Below are 21,578 nucleotides of genomic sequence, written 5' to 3' on the forward strand. Positions count from 1 at the left end.
TATCATAGAACTATAAAGAAATACATTGCTCACTCGCAACCTTACGATAGCTACGTCTATGCAATAAATGTGCGTTCATGCAGCTCTCCTACCTCCACGCTGTAAGAACACACACAAACATACAGCCAGCTATCACCCCCACCACACTACATTAGCTACCAGATGTTAGACACACAAGCGTTCCTGATGTTAGTCTAACATCTGCAGGGCTACTACGAATCTCGAAACTCGATGTTCGTATCGTGCGGTCCCTCTGACACTTATACTATTTAACACGAGAGCGAGAGGGACGGTACGATACGAACTTCAAGTTTCGAGTTTCGTAGTAGCCCTGCTGGAAGAATGGCAAACATTATGATGCTCTGAGTATGAACACTAAAATAGTCATCCTTCTTTTCATTTTGCAGACGCGCACCTGTTCAGGTCGAGGCCCGCTGTTATCCACGAGGTGACCACCTTTCATAACATTATGGACGGTAATAAGTCCAATCCGTCATTATAAGATGGTTTTCATTGAAACGATGTGATATAGATATGTGGTATATGAACTAATTACCAGCTCTTCGGTGCCCTAAGTTAATTATGTTGTTGTTACTTGGTTGTGATAAGGAACAAAAATTTATCGGGCAGGGTAGGAGCACATTTTAGCGTATCATATCACCGTCGCGTAGCACCGACAAGTATCATGGTCGTATTAAGTTTGAACTCTTAAATAAGATACGGAACGTGTTCATCATAATACTTGGCTGCGCGATGGCGACGGACATAAAGATACGCTAAAATAATACAAAATGTGGATTCACCCTTATATATACCTAGAAGAAATAAAGAGAAATTCCATAGTACTAGCACTTCGATTGATTATTCGGACCGCTTGTCAATAAAAGAAGAATGCATCGAGTTTTGAGTTTCAGTTGTAAACTATTTACATATTTATCAACTTAAACAATACGAACTTTTAAAAAGAAATACACTTTGACGTAAATTGTGATTTCAATGTCAAAATAATACAGCAAAAGTAAACAAAAAACTTAAAATTACTAAAAATATATAAAATTTAGAAAGTATGTTTAACTCTTAGAATATTTACTCAACATTTTCAGTACTGAATATTTTACCAGAAATTATTTTTGAAAGTATTATTAGGCAAGTTTAACTTCGTATTATATATATTTTAAATCGCAATGAGCAGCGCCGCCCAAAGGCCTCTGAAAGTTTATACTAGTATGTACGATATATTTGGGCCAGATCCTTATAATAATCCTTTTTATGTCGAAACTAAGAAATCCGATAATGTGTCAGAGTTGCCTTTATGTGGCCGAAAAGCGCTTAGCACAAAATCTAGAAGTAGTAAATCAGAATCACCACGCAAGCCACCAGAAAAATTAATAACCAGTGAAATGTTAAACTCGCTGATGAAATACAGTAGTAAATCTAGCGTCTTGCATTCAAGCAGTACCTCATTTTATGATCTAGACAGCGTGGTTAAAAAGCATTCATTTAGATGTTTATCTGAAATCTGCGTTTCCAATGCTAATATATTGAAATCTTTGAATGTAAACGTATCACCAAAAAATGGCTTTGATGGAAAGTCTGACTGTATTGTTCAAGATTGCGCCACTGACGTCCGTCCCGCGTTTATAAGACGTGTTAGTAAAGAAATTGACCATAAAAGTAACAGGAAGAATATGACTCCTGATTGCCTTCTGTCATGTGATATGTGTCTGAGGGAAGATGATTGTGATGTGGTGCATCATCAAAAATCTACTATATGTTACGATGTTAATGACCCAAACGGTAAAGGATCAAAGTTTTGGTCATACTCAAAGTATCGCTCTGAAAACAGTTCTGTGTCCAAAAAGAAGAAAGATAAGAGAAGAAAAGACAAAAAAGTCGATAAATGCAGTAAACATGCTGGGAATCCGTGCCCTTGTCACTTATTTTCTTATGGCTGCCCATGTAAAGATAAGAGTTCTTTAACGGAATTACCAAAAAGTAGCAAATCCTTAACAGTAGCTGAACAAAACACAAGTACCCCGAACATAATGGAAACAATTTGCGGTAACGTATTTGCAACTAAAAGACATTCAATGCACATGGAAGATAAATTAACCGGCTTGAGTGGCGATGGTCTTGTTGAAAAACATGACAAAGAAGTTTCGCAAAATGATTCTGCTTTTAAAGTTACGGATACAAAAGACGTGACACAGATTGATACAACACCTTGTGAAAGTAAGCAAAGTAAAAAAACAAAACGTTCCAAAAAAATGCGTTTAATTAAATGCCCTAAGTGCAAAGAAAAAGTTGAGATTAATTTAGAAATGAGTACGGAAGACGAAGATAGTTTAAAATGTCAGTCAACAATCTACAGTCCTCAAGAATCACCAAAAACATCTGTGCTCGCCCCAGCACATTCAGTGATTTCAGATATTCAAGAAATGGAAAATGAAACAAATGCGTGTAATCATGAGCCTAAATGTGACATGGTGCATATTTGTCAAATAGTACCCACTGAGAACATAGAGTGTTTAAAAAAACAATGTAATCAACCGAGATCAACACCTCGTATCATAAAAATAACGAAAGCGTGCAGACATCATCCACCTTGCACCGTCGTCCCGTCTTGCCAAAGGGCTAACGTATTGAAGAACAATTGCGAATACGTGCCACCTTGTTTGCACCATCCACGTTGTGTGAACCTACCATTGTGTGTACCTTTTACTAAGAGCCTTCATTACGACGAAACCACAAACAACTACGTAGATCTCGAAGAAAATACGGATGGCTTTCACGTTCCACGTTACAAATACATGAGTCTATGTCAACATGACTCATTAGAAAACACTGCGATTCCGCACATGCAACATGCATTTGAACTTAGAAGAACGCAGCAGCAACAGCCATATTTCCAGAATCAAACATGCATGTCTAATACTTTTTCACCTTATCAAATTCCACATCCATGTAACTGCTGCAAGTCGAATAAGTCATGCCAGCATGGTGAGCAGGACACCGCAAATTGTAAGTGTTTCGAAAACGAGGTCAGAGAACGCCCCAGCAACGCCGTGGTATTTATCAGGGACGTGGGTTGCCAGTTCAGAGATAAAACTTATGCGCTGGACGACTCTGTTTTGCAGCCGAGACTTCGCTACACTTGCAGTAGCAACTCATTTCACCTTCCGATGATGAGGATGGGTAACTATTACACTAAAGTGCACACAGTGAGATGCGAGGATAAGTATACCACCCCGAAATCAGGCGAGGATTACTCAAGGATATCGATAGACTCTATCACTTCTATGGAGATTGACGCTAATTGCCCGTCTCATGGTTTCCAGGCTACTCAAAAAGCGTGGCCCTTTGGGTTTGACCCCGAGTCTAATAAATCTACATACGTAGCCGCTTATATGACCCACGCTGACCCAACCCGACCTCCGCAAGAAGCGGAAAAAGCAAGCGAGAAAAGTTCTAATAAATTTAGTAGTAGATACAGCGACGACGGCAACGTGTTGCCTGTTAAACCAGGACGGTACAAGGGCAAATGTAGAAAAACATTTTGCGTCAAGCAGAGAAGGAAATCCAAAACTAATCATTTGGCAAACTGTTGTTCCAGAAAGACTGTTTATCAAATGCATGCTGTTTTTTAGTTAAACCGGTGTGTTATATTTTTGGTCTTTCTATTTAAGCAAGTATTTAATGAGCAAGTAAAAAAAAGTAAAATTTGTTTTGTATTTACACGTGTTATTTTTTGTAAAATGTATACAAGAATGAATAAAGAGTAACAGCAAGGACGCATTAGTTTCATTGCACCAATTAGGATAGTCTAAGATAATGATGAACCCTACCTACTAATATTAGTAATGTGAAAGTTTGTGAGGTGTGTGTGTGTGTGTGTGTGTGTGTGTGCGTGCGTGCGTGCGTGCGTGCGTGCGTGCGTGCGTGCGTGCGTGCGTGTGTGTCTGGTTTGACTTCTGTTTTGGGACAGCTGAACGAATATACCAAGTCGGGCCGCTTCGTACCGGTTTTCAATCTAGGTCACCCACACCTCAGCGAAGCCTCTCAAGTCTAAGGAAATTTTCAATTGCCAAATACGTAGGTCGTGGAGTGGAAGTGAAGGAAACCGGTCAATTACTTACGAGTTTTTCGACACGAATTTTAGGAAATCACCGGTTGGTTTTGTTTTTCTACGCAATAGAATAAAGAGCATTTTTATTCGAACAGTCTGTAGTTGTTAGTCTTAGGTGACTTTTACAGTTCCATCCCAGATTACAGACACTAGGTACCGAAAACATTATGTTAGACATTGGTTACATGCTATTAGCATGATGCAAATTCTGAAGATAGTTCAGTCCATGATTCATTCTGCTCTGGTCAGGAAGACGATAGAATTACCGTGTTATCCTCTCAGACTGACGGACTTATCATGTGTTGAAAATAAAATGTAAAGTAAAATGGACCATTTTACAGTAAACGTCATAGTGACATCGCATTAATTAACAAGGAAAATCGTAATGACTTTTCCTTTGAAAAGGTTCCATGGTGCTCATGAATTAAAGTCTTTGACCGTACCACCTATCTATTTACCTATTTAATAATATCGCTTGAAAAACCAATCAAACCAAGTCTCGTTTTCCTTGTTTTTTTTATCTGCTTTTAAATGTCACGAATAAATATTTTTCTTTCTTTCTTTCATTCAATAACCGTTTGAGAAAAAAGGCCTGGAGTGGCGACCTCGAACCGGAAGACGAAGCGTAGGCAGGCCTCCCACTAGGTGGATTGACGACATCGTGAGAGTTGCGGGCAACTGGTGGATGCAAGTGGCAGGTTGTCGTTCATTGTGGTGTGTCCTTTGTTCAGCAATAGAAATCTTCCGGCCGATGATGATGATTCAAAATATTCCATTTTGACTCATAAGTATTTCACATATTCCGTTTTGACTCGAAACTTTTGGATGACTGAACTATGGACTGAACTAACGCCAAAATGAGCGTGTAACCAATGTCTTACGATTACTATTGCTCAGTAAAGTTTTTTGTTTCTTTTTCTGGTCTTCGAGATGAAAAGGGAGTTAAAAACTTATTGGGTTTGGAGACAATACAAACGGTATGGCCTAGTTTCCTTTTCCTCGGATAAAGTTACTAAGGTAAGTTACAGATAAAGAACTTTAAGCTAAGGACCGCGGATCTATTTTTTCTTTGTTTTGTTTAGATATTTAGGTAAAGTATACGTGAGCTTGCTGAATTAATGAGGGTATTTTTTACAAAACAGCTATGATGTAACAATATCTTGTTTTTATTTACTTGTACCATTGTTATACAATACAATACAATGACTCTTTATTGTATATCAGAAATAGTAAGCGATACAGAAAACAGGTGTAAACAGATACTCACAGGTACACAGAGGGTTATATTACTTTTAAAAGCAGACCAATTAGCATTGAAGTTGGATTTTTACATAAACACATGAAATTAACCTTTTTAGGGTTTCATGCCTCAGTTGGCTAAAACAGAACCTTTCTAGGATCGCTTTGTAGGTATGTAGGTATATCCGTCCGGCTGCCAAGCCCTTTTTAGGGTTCCATTGCCAAAATGACACAAACGGAACCCTTATAGTTTCACTATGTTTGTCTGTCTTTCCGTCCGCGGCTTTGCTCAGGGACTATCAATGCTAGAAAGCTGTAATTTTGCATGAATATACGTAAACTATGCCGACAAAATGATATATTTAAAAAAAAATTAGACCTAAAGTGGGGGCGATTTTTTTTCTCATCCAACCTTGTAGTGTGGGGTGTCGTTGAATTGATCTTTAAAATTTTTTAAAACCATTGGGGGGTTGCTAAAACGATTTTTCGATTCAGTGATGTGTTTGCAAAATATTCAACTTTAAAGTGCAAATTTTCATTAAAATCGAGCGTCCGCCCCCGCCTCTAAAATCTAAACCGGTGGGTGGAAAAATTCGAAAAAAAAACAGAATGTTAGTAAGTATATCAAACTTACAAGGAAAACTATAACGGTTAAGCTTTCTTGAGAATGATTAGTAGTTTAAGAGTAAATAGTAGCCTAAGGTATAAAATATACCTAAACTTGGAATATTCCGTACAAAATAGGAAATCCTTAGAAAAATATTACTTAATTTTTTCGTAATGGCTATGGAACCCTATTTCGGGCATGTCCGACACGCTCTTGGCCGGTTTTTTTCAGGGATGCATGGAGGTACCAAAGCTGATATAGATATCAAATACTCAGGTCTATTACCACTTTGAGAAATGAAAAAATCAAACTTCTGGTTCATTTTGAACATGAAACTACAATGAGACTCACTCATATTAAATGATATTTATTGTACCTGATAACTCACGTCTAAAATCGAGTTTAGCTCGACATGTTTCAAGCTAATTGGTTAGGTTTGTAAAAAAGTTACGAAACGAATACACCCTCGCTCGGTTAGTTGTTAAAAAAAAGTTAATAGAAAAACAATCTAAAGCTAATTTATTTGCAGTAAATCAAAGGGCATTTAGTTCTCGTTGCTGCTAAAACCAATCGAGGCCACTTGATTGACAAGTGGCTAACTACCTAGATAATCAATGACCCAGACCGAGTTCCGAATGAAAAACGAATCGACTGAAACCGAGAGTCTTTGAAGCGCAATAAAAATGCAAACTAGACTTGTTTGTTTTTATATTTTCTATTTGTTTTTACAAGATTTTATTTAACTTGCCCTGTTTGTTACTCGTATGTTGTTGGGTCATATCTTGCAAGTTCTTTCTGACCCAATTTCAGTGGTCAGCGATTGACTTCAATTTTGGCATACTAACTAGTATAATAGTGCGGTGACAATATAATAATCCGGTGGCCCGCAACTCTCACAATGTCGTCAAACCAACTAGTAAGAAGTTGAAGTGTCAACGCTTTGTCTTCCGCTTCGTGGTCGCCACTGTAGGACCTTTTTCTCCCGATGGTTATCTGTTCTTCGAGCAATATGACTCACTTCAACTTGCATACTCTTTGAGCTATAACTATGTCGGTGACTTTAGTTCTTTCACAAATTTTTGTATTTCATGATCCTATCGCGCAGAGAAACTCCAAGCATAGCTCTTATATAGCTCATTGCGTAACTCTGAGATTCTTAAAGAGGCCAACAGTAAAGGTCAACCGAACACTATCCATTCGAGTTAGATTCTTTGTCGAAGTTGGACCTACCTAACTGGACAATTTGTTAGGTAAAGATAGTGGTGAACAACCTCGAATGTATAGTTCCCAGCGATAACCGGTAGGTACGGGTGTGACATGAACATTTGACATGATTTTATTCTTGTCCATAATGCCAACTGATATTTATTTAGCATGTAGAGTTCTCCAACGATCGAACGCACAGTATGGCGAGACGAACTGAAGTTAGATGGGTAAGTTTCTGAACACGGACCCGAAAACTTTCATACGTGATTACACTGCTTCACTTGCTTGGGTAGTGGCTTCAAAACAGGGCAGCGATCCCTAAAATAATTAACCCTAACCTTTTTGGATCTAATCATGTATGACTATCTACTTAAAGGTAAACGTATGGACCTTGCCGGCCAATCAAATCTTACACAAAGAAACCTCAAAACGAAAACGTGACATAAAGCTACATTTTTAGTACCTATGGTTGTTTGGAACCCTTAGGAGTGTGTGTGAAACTATTTATGTTGCATTAAATTGGTTGTACTTCCAGCTTAACACGTAAGAAACCTCGAAACTTTCGGACTTTTTTCAGTTCTTTTAATTTTATTAATTAGATTGGATGCATTCCAGAAGTATATTAACGTTTACATACGTTACGTCGTATAGGTTTGGAGATATAAGGCTTAAAAAGGTTTTTTTCTCAAAGTTTTGTTTTTCTTCTCACTAAACTACGTTAATGTCTCTCGATTCATAGCCATATCTGACCACTAGATCAGTTTCGTGCTCGTTTCGCTATCTCCGCTTCAGCTTGCCTTGCCCCCAGTGACTTGTGGCTGAGTGCGTCCATCTTTGTGGGTGCATGGGGCACTCTGCCCGGCCCAAACCAGTATAAACTAACTAAAAAGTAATAAATTTCTTACCTATTTTCGCTAAACTGGCGAAGAATATCCACAATCCGATGAGAAAAGGCGTCTCCACACGGTGGAACTCGAAGGCTGCTATGACGAGGGTCCTTTTCGTCTTCTCCGTGGCCGGCAGTTCCGACGTGGTCTCCAGTTGCTGGCGAAGCTGTGTGCCCGGCGGCTCCCCTGGCAAGGGAGCGACCGGGCCCATGGGCCCAAAGCCCAGCCCAGGGTACGTGGAAGTCCCATCGACAGTAATGGACGGACTCTGTTTCGTAGTACTCTGAAAAGAAAAGTGGTTCGTTAGGACTTTTAAACACAAATTCATAATACATCACTTACTTAAGTTGTGTGTGACAACGCTCTACGAAGCCGAAATTAGCCGAGTCTCTTTCCAAAGACCGATGTGCAATCTTTATGGCCGGGTACTGTATCTAAGTTTCATCGTAAAAATTGCCTTTTCAATCTCTTACTTTGCTTCGCAAAATTTTAAAATCCATAGTAAAAAATTTCCTTCATTGTAAAAAAAATTCGAGAAAACCTAAATGGTAAACGCAAAATGGTTCATTAGGTACTAAATAAGTTTTAGTTAAAAAAATCATTTTTAATAAATACAAGCTTTTTTTACTGACTGTACTTTTTGTTGACTGTACTTGTATTGTCACTCAAACTACATTTGCATACCAAGTTTAAGAGATGTTTCCCTGCCGGCCGCGCGGCCGCGTTAGGTATTCGTTTGGGATATTGCTGTCTTTATCGCTCGTGACATAAGCGCTCGCAGCCGTCCCCCCCATGCCTTCCGCAACGACGTCCGTAATTTATATCGAAATAGCTGTAGGCTTTTCAAGATTTGGGCGGTTGAATTTTACGAAAAGTATAGGACAGAAATCAATGATATTTTACAATCAAGATATTCATTATATTTTCTATACCTGTGGTTTTTTCGATTTTTGTAAAAATGCTTTATTAGTCTGTAATTGTCGTGCAAAGTTGACATCTTTTTTAGTCGACTTTTGAGCTCCTGTAATTCTAATAATACACATTTATATGAAAATATGAAAAACCACAAGCATAGATAATTACGTCTAGTCCATACTTACAAAGTTTAATCTATTTCTGTTGCTTAGTTTTCAAATGAGACCGAGACTACGTTTGTATGGAGAATGGAACGAAGAGACTTCTCTTAATGTCGATGCCATTAACCGTTGAAGAGTTCCGTCCTGTGGAGACGATCCTGACCAGACTACCAGGATGTCACTACCAGATTATTGTATTGTCACGCAATTTACATAAGTATACCAAATTTCGGGTCAATCCAGCTACTGGAAGTTGGTCGAATTCAACTTGCAAGATTCGATTACAGACAGGCAGACAACGGGACAGGTGAAACTAAATAAAAGCTTGTAAAATAGAATAAATCGTTTTGTTTCGGTATAGTGCAATGCGGTTTACAAAAATCTCTGCTACCCCAAGCATTTGCGTTGCGTCAAACAAGCAAAGATGTTCATGGCCGATTGGGGATCGAGGGATTGTCTTAGAATAAAACATTTTGATAGCAGTTGCCGTTAGAGGTGCCGTGAGCCGCGTACAGTCACCTGCATTAATATCTGCCACAACGGAGCGTGCAAAAATAAATCTGACACGTCCTAACGGCCCTACATAGAAATAGAGTTGTAGGTCAGTGTGCTGTCACTCACACTGATATCTGAATAATGTGCTGGTAACTCAATTGGACGCTGTTTGGCCTGACGATGCTGAAGTGGATCCGTGGCTTAAGAGTGTATTTAGACTATAAAAAACGGTTTTCATGTCATGGACATCGGTCAAAATTTACCAAGTTAATCCCGGTTTATAAATATTCGTCAACTTTAAATAGGTCAGGTAGGCGTCGCTTAGATTCCCAGACAGTGGAAGAGCCATTAGCTAATTGATGTTGAGTTCTAATTTAAGTATTTACACAAATGCTTCTTAGAAAACTCCTTCGGCTCTAGCTTGGGCTATATTATACCTAATGAGATTAGATTGGATAATAATGTGGTTAATAAATAATAATAATGTACAAGAACTAATTTTCTCCGGTAAAATTTTATTAAATACTCGTACATATTATTTGTGTGTTCTTCAGACTGATATTGGAAAAAATATTATTTGTAGATTTGCTTAAAAAACTGGCCAAGTGCATATCGGGCCACGCTCAAAAATCTCCAAAAATTGCGTTACGTATTACTAGAACGCCCCCTGACGAGAAGGTAGAGTAAAACTATGAGTGCTCAACACTGTCCCGATAAGAACATTGGAAAAGCCCAATAGTTGCAATCGTTCATTTAACTTTGAAAGAGGTGGCCGCAAGAGTCACCTGACAGGAGCATCAGCGTGTTGAACACTCAATCATTCAAATCAAACATTTGATACAAAAATGGAGAACTTACTAGACGTAAGAACTTGATTATTAGCTTGCATATGTGGTAGTAAGAGGTTTTTTATTTAATAACCAAAATCACAATAAAATTTACTTTCCCACTAATACCAGTAAATATGCGTCCCTTAAAAACGAAATTTTCATCACAAACTTGTTATCTATTTAAACAACAGAACAGCTGGTGTATTTTCAAAGTTTTTAATGGCACATCTTTGTAAGACTTTTAACAGTGGAAAACTTTGGTTTGCGTTTCTTTTACGAGGCGGAGCTGTTTACAGGCGAATTTTTAGTTTTACGGGTTTTCTTAAAAGTTTTTTACATTACTTACCTATATTCATAGGAAAAATTTTGCAAATCAAAGTAAGAGATTGGAAATTTTTACAATCAAACTTACTCTCGTTCATTGAGTAAAACGTTAGCACAATAATAAAATTGGAGATTAATTACGTTTATACCTTAAGCGAATAGCTCCCAGTGACCTTCTGCTTTCGCTGCTTTTCTTCACACATTGTTGAGATGTCATTAATCTTAAATTTTAAAATCACTAGATTCACCACAAGTTCGCGGACTTGTTTGTATATTTATCTGGCTCTTTAGGTAAGAAAACATTGCAGTGAAACAGGCAGTTGCCTCGTAACAAATAAGAAAATTCTTGGGTGAAAAATATTATTCCGTACAATTCCCATCCCACTCAGCGTGATTCAGATTAAAAGTTTCGCTTGAGATGATCTTCTGATTACATCCTATATGTGCGTGTAGAAACAAAGTAGAAACCTATGCTACATGCCTCTTATTGTGGCTCAAGATAAATAAAACGTTATTAATCCTTTTTAGGGTTCCGTATGTTCGTGTGAAAAATAGAACCCTTAAGGATCACTCTCACTCGTGTGTAAGTTAGTCCGTCTGCGAGAGAAAATTTACTCAACACTACCAATTCTAATTAAGTAGAAATACACATTAATTTATACGTGGCTTAGGGCGTGTTTCAGAGCGCTTTCAGAAAAAATTGTTGAAATGACTTTTTTTTGATTTTACTCAGAACCAGGAGCACTTTCGATTGTAATAGAAGAAAAAAAGTGTCCCACTTTTTTCATATAATTTTGTGTTAGGTATCCAATACACTACCGCCATAGAGACATGTATGAAAACGGTAACGTCTCACGTTAGTTATCACGTCTTCAATTGAGTTTAGCTCGACATGTTTCGGGCTAATTTATAGCTCTTCTTCCTATACTCTAATCTTGTTTTAAGTATGAGTTACCTATCCGGTTTTATTTCATTAAATATGAGTGAGTCTCACAGTAGTTTCATGTCCAAAGACCCAAGTTTATCAAATACCGGGTAAACTCCCGCGAAGGCTGCCTCTTCTCACAAAGCAAGGTCAAGATAGGCGGAAACTATCGAGGCATGCCAAAGAGCCCGGGATCAATAGACGGCCTCGTGGTGAACGCTATCAAAATAATGAGACACTTCAAACTTTTTGGTTATGTAATAGGAAATTTATCTTTACGTACAAACGAAGTTGAATTGCCACTTGACGTCTACTAAGCATTGCAGGTAAACTTTATCTAGTATAGTGCACTCCATGGCCCAAAGATACATTCTCTGTCTAGTTTGGGGTCTGCCAGATATTTCATCATCATCATCATCCCAGCCTATATACGTCCCACTGCTGGGCACAGGCCTCCTCTTAGAACAAGAGGGCTAGATATTTACTTTGTATGATATGTACGAGTATAAAATAAATTTATCTTTATGTGTATTTCTTGAAAGTAACAGCTCTACATAACCAATAAAGAACAGATGAATAGAAATGTCACGCGTAGTTTTCCATTTCAGTCTGTAAAGAGTTAGTTGCAAAGAACGGGTTGTCAGTCAAAACAGATATTGTGGTTCAGAGAGGATTACATTTCATTGGTACCGTAATGTATTAACCTACAGGTAAATATATGTACATATAAAAAAAACGAAAAGTGAAAAAGCGGAGGAATCTTTTCGGAAGTAACCCTCCTCCACTTGTAAGAATTGTAAGGTTTTTGTGGTAGTTAAGTCTGTGCCATACATGTCTGTTTGCAGGTGGTAGGACCTTCTGCAAGGTCCGCCCGGATTGCTACCACCATCTTGCTCGCTAATCCTGCCGTGAAGCAGCAGTGCTTGCACTGTTGTGTTTCGGCGTGGAGAGTAAGACAGCCGGTGAAATTACTGGCACTTGAGGTATCCCATCTTAGGCCTCTAGGTTGGCAACGCATCTGCAGTACCCCTGGTGTTGCAGATGTTTATGGGCGGTGGTGATCTCTTACCATCAGGAGACCCACTTGCAAGTTTGCCATCCAGTCGAATAAAAAATAATACATTTTGTTTTACGTGGACGCGGAGGAGGATGGATTTCTGTTCTTCATTAAGACACAAATTATGTGACTGACAGACGTAGCGGGCCGGAACAGAAACATAAATAGTTCTTTGAACCCATATTTACATCATTATCTTTTGTCAAAACACATACGAGTACATAACCAATACCTATAACCCTTAAGATCCGCTGATAAATCGAACTTTATACTCAAATTTCCTTTTAACTTTTAAACTACGTGTACAAAGGATGTTTTAAGATAAAACACGGTATGCTTTACAGGCTCAGAGTTTGGGCCCGGGATCTCGTTAATTACGATGTGGGTTAACTCTACTTAATTGGGTTTATACTGGTAGCTGCCCTGGTTTAAAGCTGGAGGTACGCGTGCGAGAAAACGGCGGATAGTTTTGTGCAGGTGTAGTGCATAATCAGTTACTTCCTAAGAAAGTACACTTGAATCAACTGAATCGTGACCACTGTGAAACCATGACAAGGGAATTAATTAAGTATGACACTTACGGTGAGAACGTTCTACGGTGGGTCAGGAATCAAATGGTTCCACTGTACAGTAAGGAATTTACATACACATAAAAACAAAAAGGCAAAAAGAAATAACTTAATATACACCTACCTTATATATGTCCTTCCCCGGGACTCAAACTATCAGTATTTACCGAATTAATCTAAATCGGTTCAGCAGGGCTACTACGAAACTCGAAACTCGAAGTTCGTGTCGTGCGGTCCCTCTGACACTTATACTATTTAATACGAGAGCGAGAGGGACGGTACGATACGAACTTCGATTTTCGACTCAGTTGGCAAGTGAGTTTTCCAGCGAGTTACAGCATGGAGGTCTTCAACATGCCTGTTTGCCACCGACGTGGTATAAAAAAAAACCTTTTTCCATTGATTTACTTGAAAAGTGTATCCAAAGCCAAGTAGTATTTAAATACAGTCAACTAACACGAACAAAATTAAAAATACTTATAGCAAGAGATAGAGCCCTAGAGTCATAGACGGACAGACAGCCAGCGTGCAGACAGACAGCGGAGTCTCAATAATAAAGTTCCGTTGGCACCCTTTGGATATGGAACCCTAAAAAATCTTCACCTGCCACCACGACTCTCTGTCTCTCACTCGCTCACGCATCTGCTACGCGGTGCTACGAAATGACTCCGACCGCTACGTCGTTGCCTCTACGGCGTATGAATTACGACCGACATAATCGTAGCACATTAAGCATTCGTAGCGTTACTTTTTCAGCAGACCTTGAATTAAATTAAATGTAAAATGGGAACTAAAAAATGTAATTCGAGGCATAACCTTGTTGAGAACAATTAACGGTTTTTGTTACATATAAGTATACGGCTAGTTTTCGCAATTCTCTTTTTAACTTTGATTGCTTGATTGCATTCACCATCCCTTTCTTTCAAACGGTAAAAGATGGTGGTAGAAAAATATTGTGAATTTTTGCAATATGTAGGTAATTTTATTATCCTCTGATTGGCGTTTACAGGTTAAGTAAGGTTGAGTTGATTATAGCTTTGTTTCTACAAACTTGTATTTATCTTGCAAATTAAGATTTCTTAAATTTTTGCAAGTCAAATTTCTCTTCAGCTTTTTGAATTTACTTAAATTTTTAATTGAAAAAAGTGTTTCCATACACATTGGCGGGAAAATAAAAAAGTGGAAAACTAAAAGTTAAGTGTCTAACAAGAACCCATCCATTTCTCTACATCCGATCCTAATACACTTTGATGCTAATACAAGATTAAATTACCCTTCCATAAACATACGACAGAAAGCTCATACATTATTCAACCTCGTCACTAAGTAATCAGGCGACTACACGGCAATTTCGTCTCAAGATACAGGTACTTTCTGTTATTATGAAATAAATACGCGACCACTCAGGCGCTCATTAAATGAAAGGATAAAGATAATTATATAGATAGATACATACTTAAATACATATTAAACACCCAAGACCCGAGAACAAATAAATTTCATACAAATATCTGCCCGACACGGGAACCCGGGACCTCAAGCTTCGTAGTCAGGTTCTCTAACCACTAGGCCATCTGGTCGTCTGTCATTATGGCCCGTATTACCGGCGCCTCGTTGAACAAATTGGTCCTGCCACGCGGCTTAGCTAGCAGGCACAGCAGTTTAGCTACTTTTAACCGCTTGTAGATGAATATATAAATCAAGATTGAGTGAGTTGTTTAACCTGGTTCAGGCTTGATCATAGATTCATACACTCAAAACTGAGTTTTTTTTTCTGCACGTGGTCAAGCAGATTTTTTTTTTCACCGAAAGTTATTGCTTGGGACCTTCAAGTAAGAAATCTATCTGTATACGATCTATCTTATAACCAGCAGGGCTACTACGAAATACGAAAATCGAAGTTCGTGTCGTTCGGTCCCTCTGGCACTTATACTATTTAATACAAGAGCGAGAGGGACGGTACGATACGGACTTTGATTTTCGACTCAGTTGGCAAGTGACTACCACAATGTCGCGACGGTCCATCGGCGGCGGAATGCTGACCATCAGCTGATCCCCATGCTCGTTTGTAATAGACCATGCTATAGATATAAAAGTGGCCCTAAGATTTCTGTTGTTGAAGATAGTATTTTATGCAAATGTATCGTAATAGGGGTCCTTAAAACACGAGTGTGGGTTTGTGAAACGAGGCGTAGCCGAGATTCATAATAGGGTCATGAGTGTTTTAAGGCCTGATTACGTACAGTTGCATACAATATTTATTTTATCTATATCCATATATTAAATGTCATGTGTTCAAGAACCAACCTGCTCCCCCCCCCCGTCCGTGCTGTAATGATGTATGAAATCTCATTACGATACAGCCGTGTTCATAATATAATCCAATGTCGTAATGCTGGTCATTACCTAGAGGATTTACTATATGGGTATAGATAAAGAAAAATATAATACTAAACAACTTATAAACGTATTTAATTTCTATCAAAGCGTACGAACGCTAATCGGTACGTAACGGCAATTTCATTCTTTTGAAGTCCCACGTGCTTGGATAAGATAACGATTGTGTACCTACTAATCTCACTTGTGATTTAAAATTCCCAGCATGCCAAATCGCTGGTTATTACATTACAATCCTATTTAGGTCTTTTAGGGGCTATTTCACCATCCATTGATGAGTGTGTCTCTATTTGTTTTGTTCGAATAGACGGAGACGGCATCACATTTAACCGTCGGTTAACGCTAATCAATGGATGGTGAAACAGCCCCTAAGTATAATGAGTCTCCAAAGATTTTTTATGTGTGTCTGTGTTTTATCAGCGCAGGTGTACACTGAAGTACTAAGCCTCATTTAAAAAAATACAAACAGTGGAACATAGAACCTTCTCCTATTTTGAAGTCGGTTAAAAATACAGAATGTTTGCAGTATAATCTTACAACTTCGTGCAGCTTCTGAGTAAGCATGTCGCTACAATGTCATTTAACGTCCCAGATGAAAGCGGGCAATAAAATATTTATGATCTTTATTGTGTAAGTAATCTACTGGTTAAGTACCAGTTCAAAAGTCAAGCACAGCTTCACGCAGAGATTATATTTACCGGCCAAGAGCGTGTCGGACACGCGTAAAATAGGGCTCCGTAGCCATTAAGAAAAAAATTAAGTAATATTTTTCTAAGGATTTCGTATTTTATACGGAATCTTCCAAGTTTAGGTAAAAATCCTATCTACTGACATTAGCAATATGAGAGCACTATCCCAGAGTAGTTATGCCGATACATTTTTGATTATCAAAATAAAAATAATTTGACACTTCAAAAACCTCAAACTAACCCAACCTCCTGCTGACACATTCGATCAATTCTAAAACACATGGTATAACGTATAACTAATTGGGTGATTCTACTCATCATAATCATAATTTCAGTCGTAGGACATCCGCTGTCGGACATACATAGGCCTCCCCACGACCTGCATCCACCGTGAACTGGCTTTAGCCAGGATCATCTGTACGTACATCTCGTTGGTGGACGTTCTACGCCACGCTTTTAATCGTATTGTGAAAATCACATATAAACAGTAAATTAACTAAAACATTACTTTGCTCATCCGCGACCTTATGATAGCTACGTTTATGCAAGAAATGTGTGTCCATGCAGTTCCTCCACCTCCAACACTACCACTGTATGACCACACACAAATCACACAAACCCATCTATCCCCACCATCGCAATAAACTGACGCGATTCGAACTCAACCAGAACTCATCTTCAGAGCAACACAACACCCCCACCCACCCACCCCCTTTCCACGTAGCTGGACTTTCAAAAACATTTTGAAAAAATGGCTCGAGCCCGCTCACAAGATTTTTTTTTTATGCTCCTATTTTGACAACGCTTAGGTTACAGGCCCCCTGAGCTCCGGGCCCTAGTGCACTGCACCACTATACTATAGCTACGCCACTGAACACAACCGTTCAAGCTACCACAATGTTAGACAAACAGACAGACACAACAAAGTAATCCTGTTAGTTCATTAATATGGACCTCCGGAAAGTAACGCTGCTGCTAAGTAGTGCTGGTTTTCAACCAGCGACATGCTGAGCCGGGACCTTTTTATAGCGGCAACATTTCCTATTGTTATTTTTACTTATTATGTGTCATTGCTGTTTTAAATAAATTATTTTCTTTCTTTCTTTCTTTTAACGGCTGATTCAATAAATTATAAAGAGTATACTTACTTCAATAGGACTGCAATGGCTGACAGCCAGGAGTGCCACAGCTGCCACAGCAAGCGCCCGCCTGCACGCCCGCCGGCTTAGATTCACCCCGTGCTTTAGTGACGTCATCTCATCCACGCACTGTCCACTTTGGCATGTCTTCACTGACACTGTTCCTCTAACAATAAAATATACACGAGGTTTTTCACAATCTGCCCATTCGCGATGCTGATAGCGATAGTTTACGTGCGCGCGCTTGGGTTTGTATTCGAGTGTGGCATAGTGAAATTGATTTGTAGAAGTGAAATTTAAATGGTTGGGTAATTTGTTATGACTACTTTCATAGGAAGGCCAATTGTTAATTTTATTTCCGTTTCCGTAATCATTAAAGATTGACAAGTTAAAATAAAATATGGTATTTATTAAGTTTTCGACTTAAACTGGCAAACTTTTGATAGTGATGGATGAAACAAAAAGGGGAAGCCTTTGTGCAGCATTGCAGTGGGACGTACAGATCAAAATAAAAAATTTGGTTGTGTGACTGTAGGAAGTTTTTACAAACTCAATTTTGGATTTGAATATATTTAATAGTATTTTATGCAACAGTTGTATAAAGGGTTTAAAAATTTGAGGTGTGAGTTACGATGGTTACAGAAATAAGAATAAGACACACATTTTGATGTTTGTTTTATTTTGATACAATACTTTTCTTACTGGGTACTTATTAATTACAATACAAATTATAAGAGATCGATAAAGTTTCTTTTTTTAAAAAAAGCAAAAATCCAATTTTAACGGTAACAAAATGAGCATCGAGATATGAAAAAGAAATTTTGTTTATTTTAAAATTTTATAATTGTACTATTTGAATGAAAATCCGATCATAATGAGAAAACGAATAAGCATTATTTAATTAATCAGGTATGGACAGAAATAGACAATCGATATCTATATAAAAAAAAAATTAAAACTTGACCACGAAAATGACGACTTCAAATTGTCATTTTTGTAACCTTTAAATACTATGTAGAAATTACTTAATTAAAGTAAGATTAATAACTTCAACTCACAAACCAAAACAGTTTTTCAATACCTTCCCCCCGTGCAGGTCTACGGTAAACCAGAACGAAATTATGTTAACAACAAATGCTCCTGAAATGACGAATTTTTCTTTTAAATTTAGATATATACATTTCACACGTACATTCAGGGCAAAATAATCTTGAACCTCTCGCCAGTTAACAAAATTGGCGACGCACTGGTCATAATTCCTATAACCACACCTGGAGCAAATGTTGTTGACGGTCAACCATTCTTCGTTTTAAATCAATTAAATCAATACGGCATAAACGATTACACTGTAAAAAGCAGAAAATTCTATAAAAGTGTTCTGTAATTTTTCTACTTGTAGGGAAATCATCTTTTTCGTGGTCTTTAATCAGTTTCGTGGCCCATAGACCACGAAAATGATGACCACGAAATTTGAAAAGCTCTTACTTTCGCGGGCTCTGCAGTAAATATCCTATAGATTTGAAGCAATGAAACGAATAACTTAACTGCAAATGACACAGCACCAGTAAAACATTATATTTATTTACCCAATACTTACCAAGTCCAACCGTAACGAAAATGACGCTCGATCTTGACGCAAATCTAACTGAACCTTTATTACATTAATTATAGATAATAATTATGACTTGCGATAAACATTATACGTTATATTGACGCAGTCTTATTTTCAAAGTTGCTTATAGTTAAAAAAGGATTCACAGGAGGTTTGACCTATTTTTTTTGTTTAAAATATACTTAATAAGTGTGACCACGAAAATGATGGTGTATTTTGGAACAACGGGAATGTAAAAAAAATAGTCTTATCAATGTCCTAACTTTTTTATGTTTGCATGCTTGGTATATCATATTATAAATTCAATCCATGTTTAAACAGCAAGTTTTTCTATACCTTGTATTTTTTACAATACTACAAAGTAATCAGGGATAATCCGAACCTGACCACGTAACTGACTTTTGTGCAGAAAATTTACGTTATTGTGGAAAAAAAGATAAAATAGAATAAAATGTATTTACCGCAAGTTTCAGTGATAATATCCTAAGCAACTTAAAAACAATAAACGATATATTTCTAATTTTATAACTGAAAATTTGAGTCTGCGACACTATTGAACCTCTCGAAATAAATAGGGTTCCATAAACATGGCAAAAAAAAGGTGAGTGCCGTGAGTTACGATGGTGAGCTTTAGCGAACATCGTAAGAATAAGACGCCACGAGCTTTTTTTGACTTACTTATATAACGTTGCATACAATTCTTTTTCTTCGACTGGGTAGTAGTACTTATTAATTACATACAAAGTTAGAGAAATAGTAAACTTTAAACGTTTTCTTACTTTAGTAAAAGCTATGGCAAACGCAGAGAAGGTAAACAAGTGAGAAATATGAAAATGTCAAAAAAAAACTGTTTTTGATTAACGTTTACTTGCCTGTGACGATGTAAAAATACGCATAACTTATGTTGGCAGGCTATGGTTGTTTCGGAAAGTTTTATTCTGCATAAAACCATATAAAATATTGTAACTGGCTGCACCTTAGTCTGTCCGAACGTACGAATTAAAAAAAAAAGTAAATGGTGCAGTATCGTTTAGCAACATTACGATACAGTGCTGTTATGGGGAATAAACCATTATTAGACTTTTCCAGAATCTTGTTATGTATCCTGTTACTGTTCGTGATGATTAAGTAAATCACAGATTACAGTATAGGAGTAGAAAAAGATGATTTGAGATGAATATATCATCGCTGGAAAGGCATTTCCAAATTAAGTGATTATTTCGTATTCTACCCACTAAAATTTTTGTTCGTTGAAGGTGTCTTTGTTGATACTTGACCTTTATTAAAATTAGAGGTCACCCAATAACAATACGTTCAATCGGAATCCTAGCCACAAAGCATGACCTAAGAAATCTGAAACATAATTACACGTATTAATAATAAATCCAATACCTCACAAAGAATGTCAAACCTGCCGACAAAGAGCCACCTAGCTGACTCCACGACGACCAAGGTCGTGACATTAATGAAAATGATGCGTATATAAGAGCTCTTAGTCTCTCCACGTTAGGTTGACAAATGGGTTCTTTAAGATTCAAGCAGTAATGCGAGGCGACGGCTCGGCGCCGCCCTTGGCTGAACGGACTGGGGCGTGTTCTTAATGCCTTCGTATTACTTCTAATGAGGGACGTTTGCATCTGACCACGCAAGTACAAGCGAACCATTTCATTCGACCGGATAGGTGTCTCGCCCGGTTAGAGAACATGACTAAATGTTTGTTCTCGAGTCTTGGGCGGCAAAACAGATAAGTAGGTACAGAGTTCAATCTACTTGAAAAAGTGCGCTCGAGCAACGCACACATAGACACTGCTCACGGACACGATATGTCGGACCGGTTGGGACCAGTGCGAGCGCGAGTGCCATCCACTTGAGACACGCGTCTGTGAACTTTTTTGTGCAAATAATGGACAATGCGAATTTATTTATTACACTTTTAAATATAATAATCGTGCATTTCGCCAATGTCAAAATCGTCGCAAAGATATTTTCTTTGACAAATTTGTAATATATAAACAATGATATTAACATTAAAATTGTTTTAGTTAATTTATATTTCCATTCTTCCCGTGTCGTCTCAAAAATAAATCCAACAACTAGATACGAGTGCCGCTACCACAATAGTTTTTTTGTTTTTCTCTCATGTTTATGAACTCGACTGTACTAGTAATAGTACCCATACATAACACAAGCTTTTCGCGCAACTAGACGAATACCGGCATCAGTCGACTCGTGATTACAGCCGCTACAATGTGGTCGAAACTTCGAGGTATTTTAACAATAAATAACGTTAGTCTTCGTGATTAAGTCCCAAAATACATTTATTAGTTATGAGATTTAGCCATTAAATTGTATAATTTTGGTTTAGTTTTGATTTTATACCACAGAATAAGTAATAGTACA

The 21,578-nt window shown here is 37.8% G+C and overlaps 2 protein-coding genes across 9 annotated transcripts in view; one reads left to right on the top strand and one right to left on the bottom strand.

Moving 5' to 3' along the window:
* Positions 1 to 17,755, bottom strand: part of Nhe2 (Na[+]/H[+] hydrogen exchanger 2) — a 41,711-nt gene extending 23,956 nt beyond the window's left edge. For all 8 annotated transcript variants that reach the window (XM_074090896.1, XM_074090898.1, XM_074090901.1 and 5 more), the window contains exons 1-2: positions 17,576 to 17,755; positions 8,084 to 8,348 (exon numbers count right to left, since the gene is read on the bottom strand). In XM_074090896.1, coding sequence (XP_073946997.1) covers positions 8,084 to 8,348; positions 17,576 to 17,683 — 373 coding nt within the window. In that variant the 5' untranslated portion in view covers positions 17,684 to 17,755. The remainder of the gene's footprint in view (positions 1 to 8,083; positions 8,349 to 17,575) is intronic.
* LOC141430278 (uncharacterized) lies at positions 1,031 to 3,757 on the top strand. Its single transcript, XM_074090903.1, has one exon. It carries the CDS (start codon positions 1,185 to 1,187, stop codon positions 3,645 to 3,647), a length of 2,463 nt encoding a protein of 820 aa, XP_073947004.1. The 5' UTR covers positions 1,031 to 1,184; the 3' UTR covers positions 3,648 to 3,757.
* Positions 17,756 to 21,578: the final 3,823 nt, after the last annotated feature.

Source organism: Choristoneura fumiferana, chromosome 8 (genome assembly GCF_025370935.1).
Source record: "Choristoneura fumiferana chromosome 8, NRCan_CFum_1, whole genome shotgun sequence".
NCBI classification, from domain to species: Eukaryota; Metazoa; Arthropoda; class Insecta; order Lepidoptera; family Tortricidae; genus Choristoneura; species Choristoneura fumiferana.

Bases quoted from the DNA above. Each gene is read 5' to 3' on its own strand.
- LOC141430278 (XM_074090903.1), top strand. From the start codon at position 1,185: ATGAGCAGCGCCGCCCAAAGGCCTCTGAAAGTTTATACTAGTATGTAC.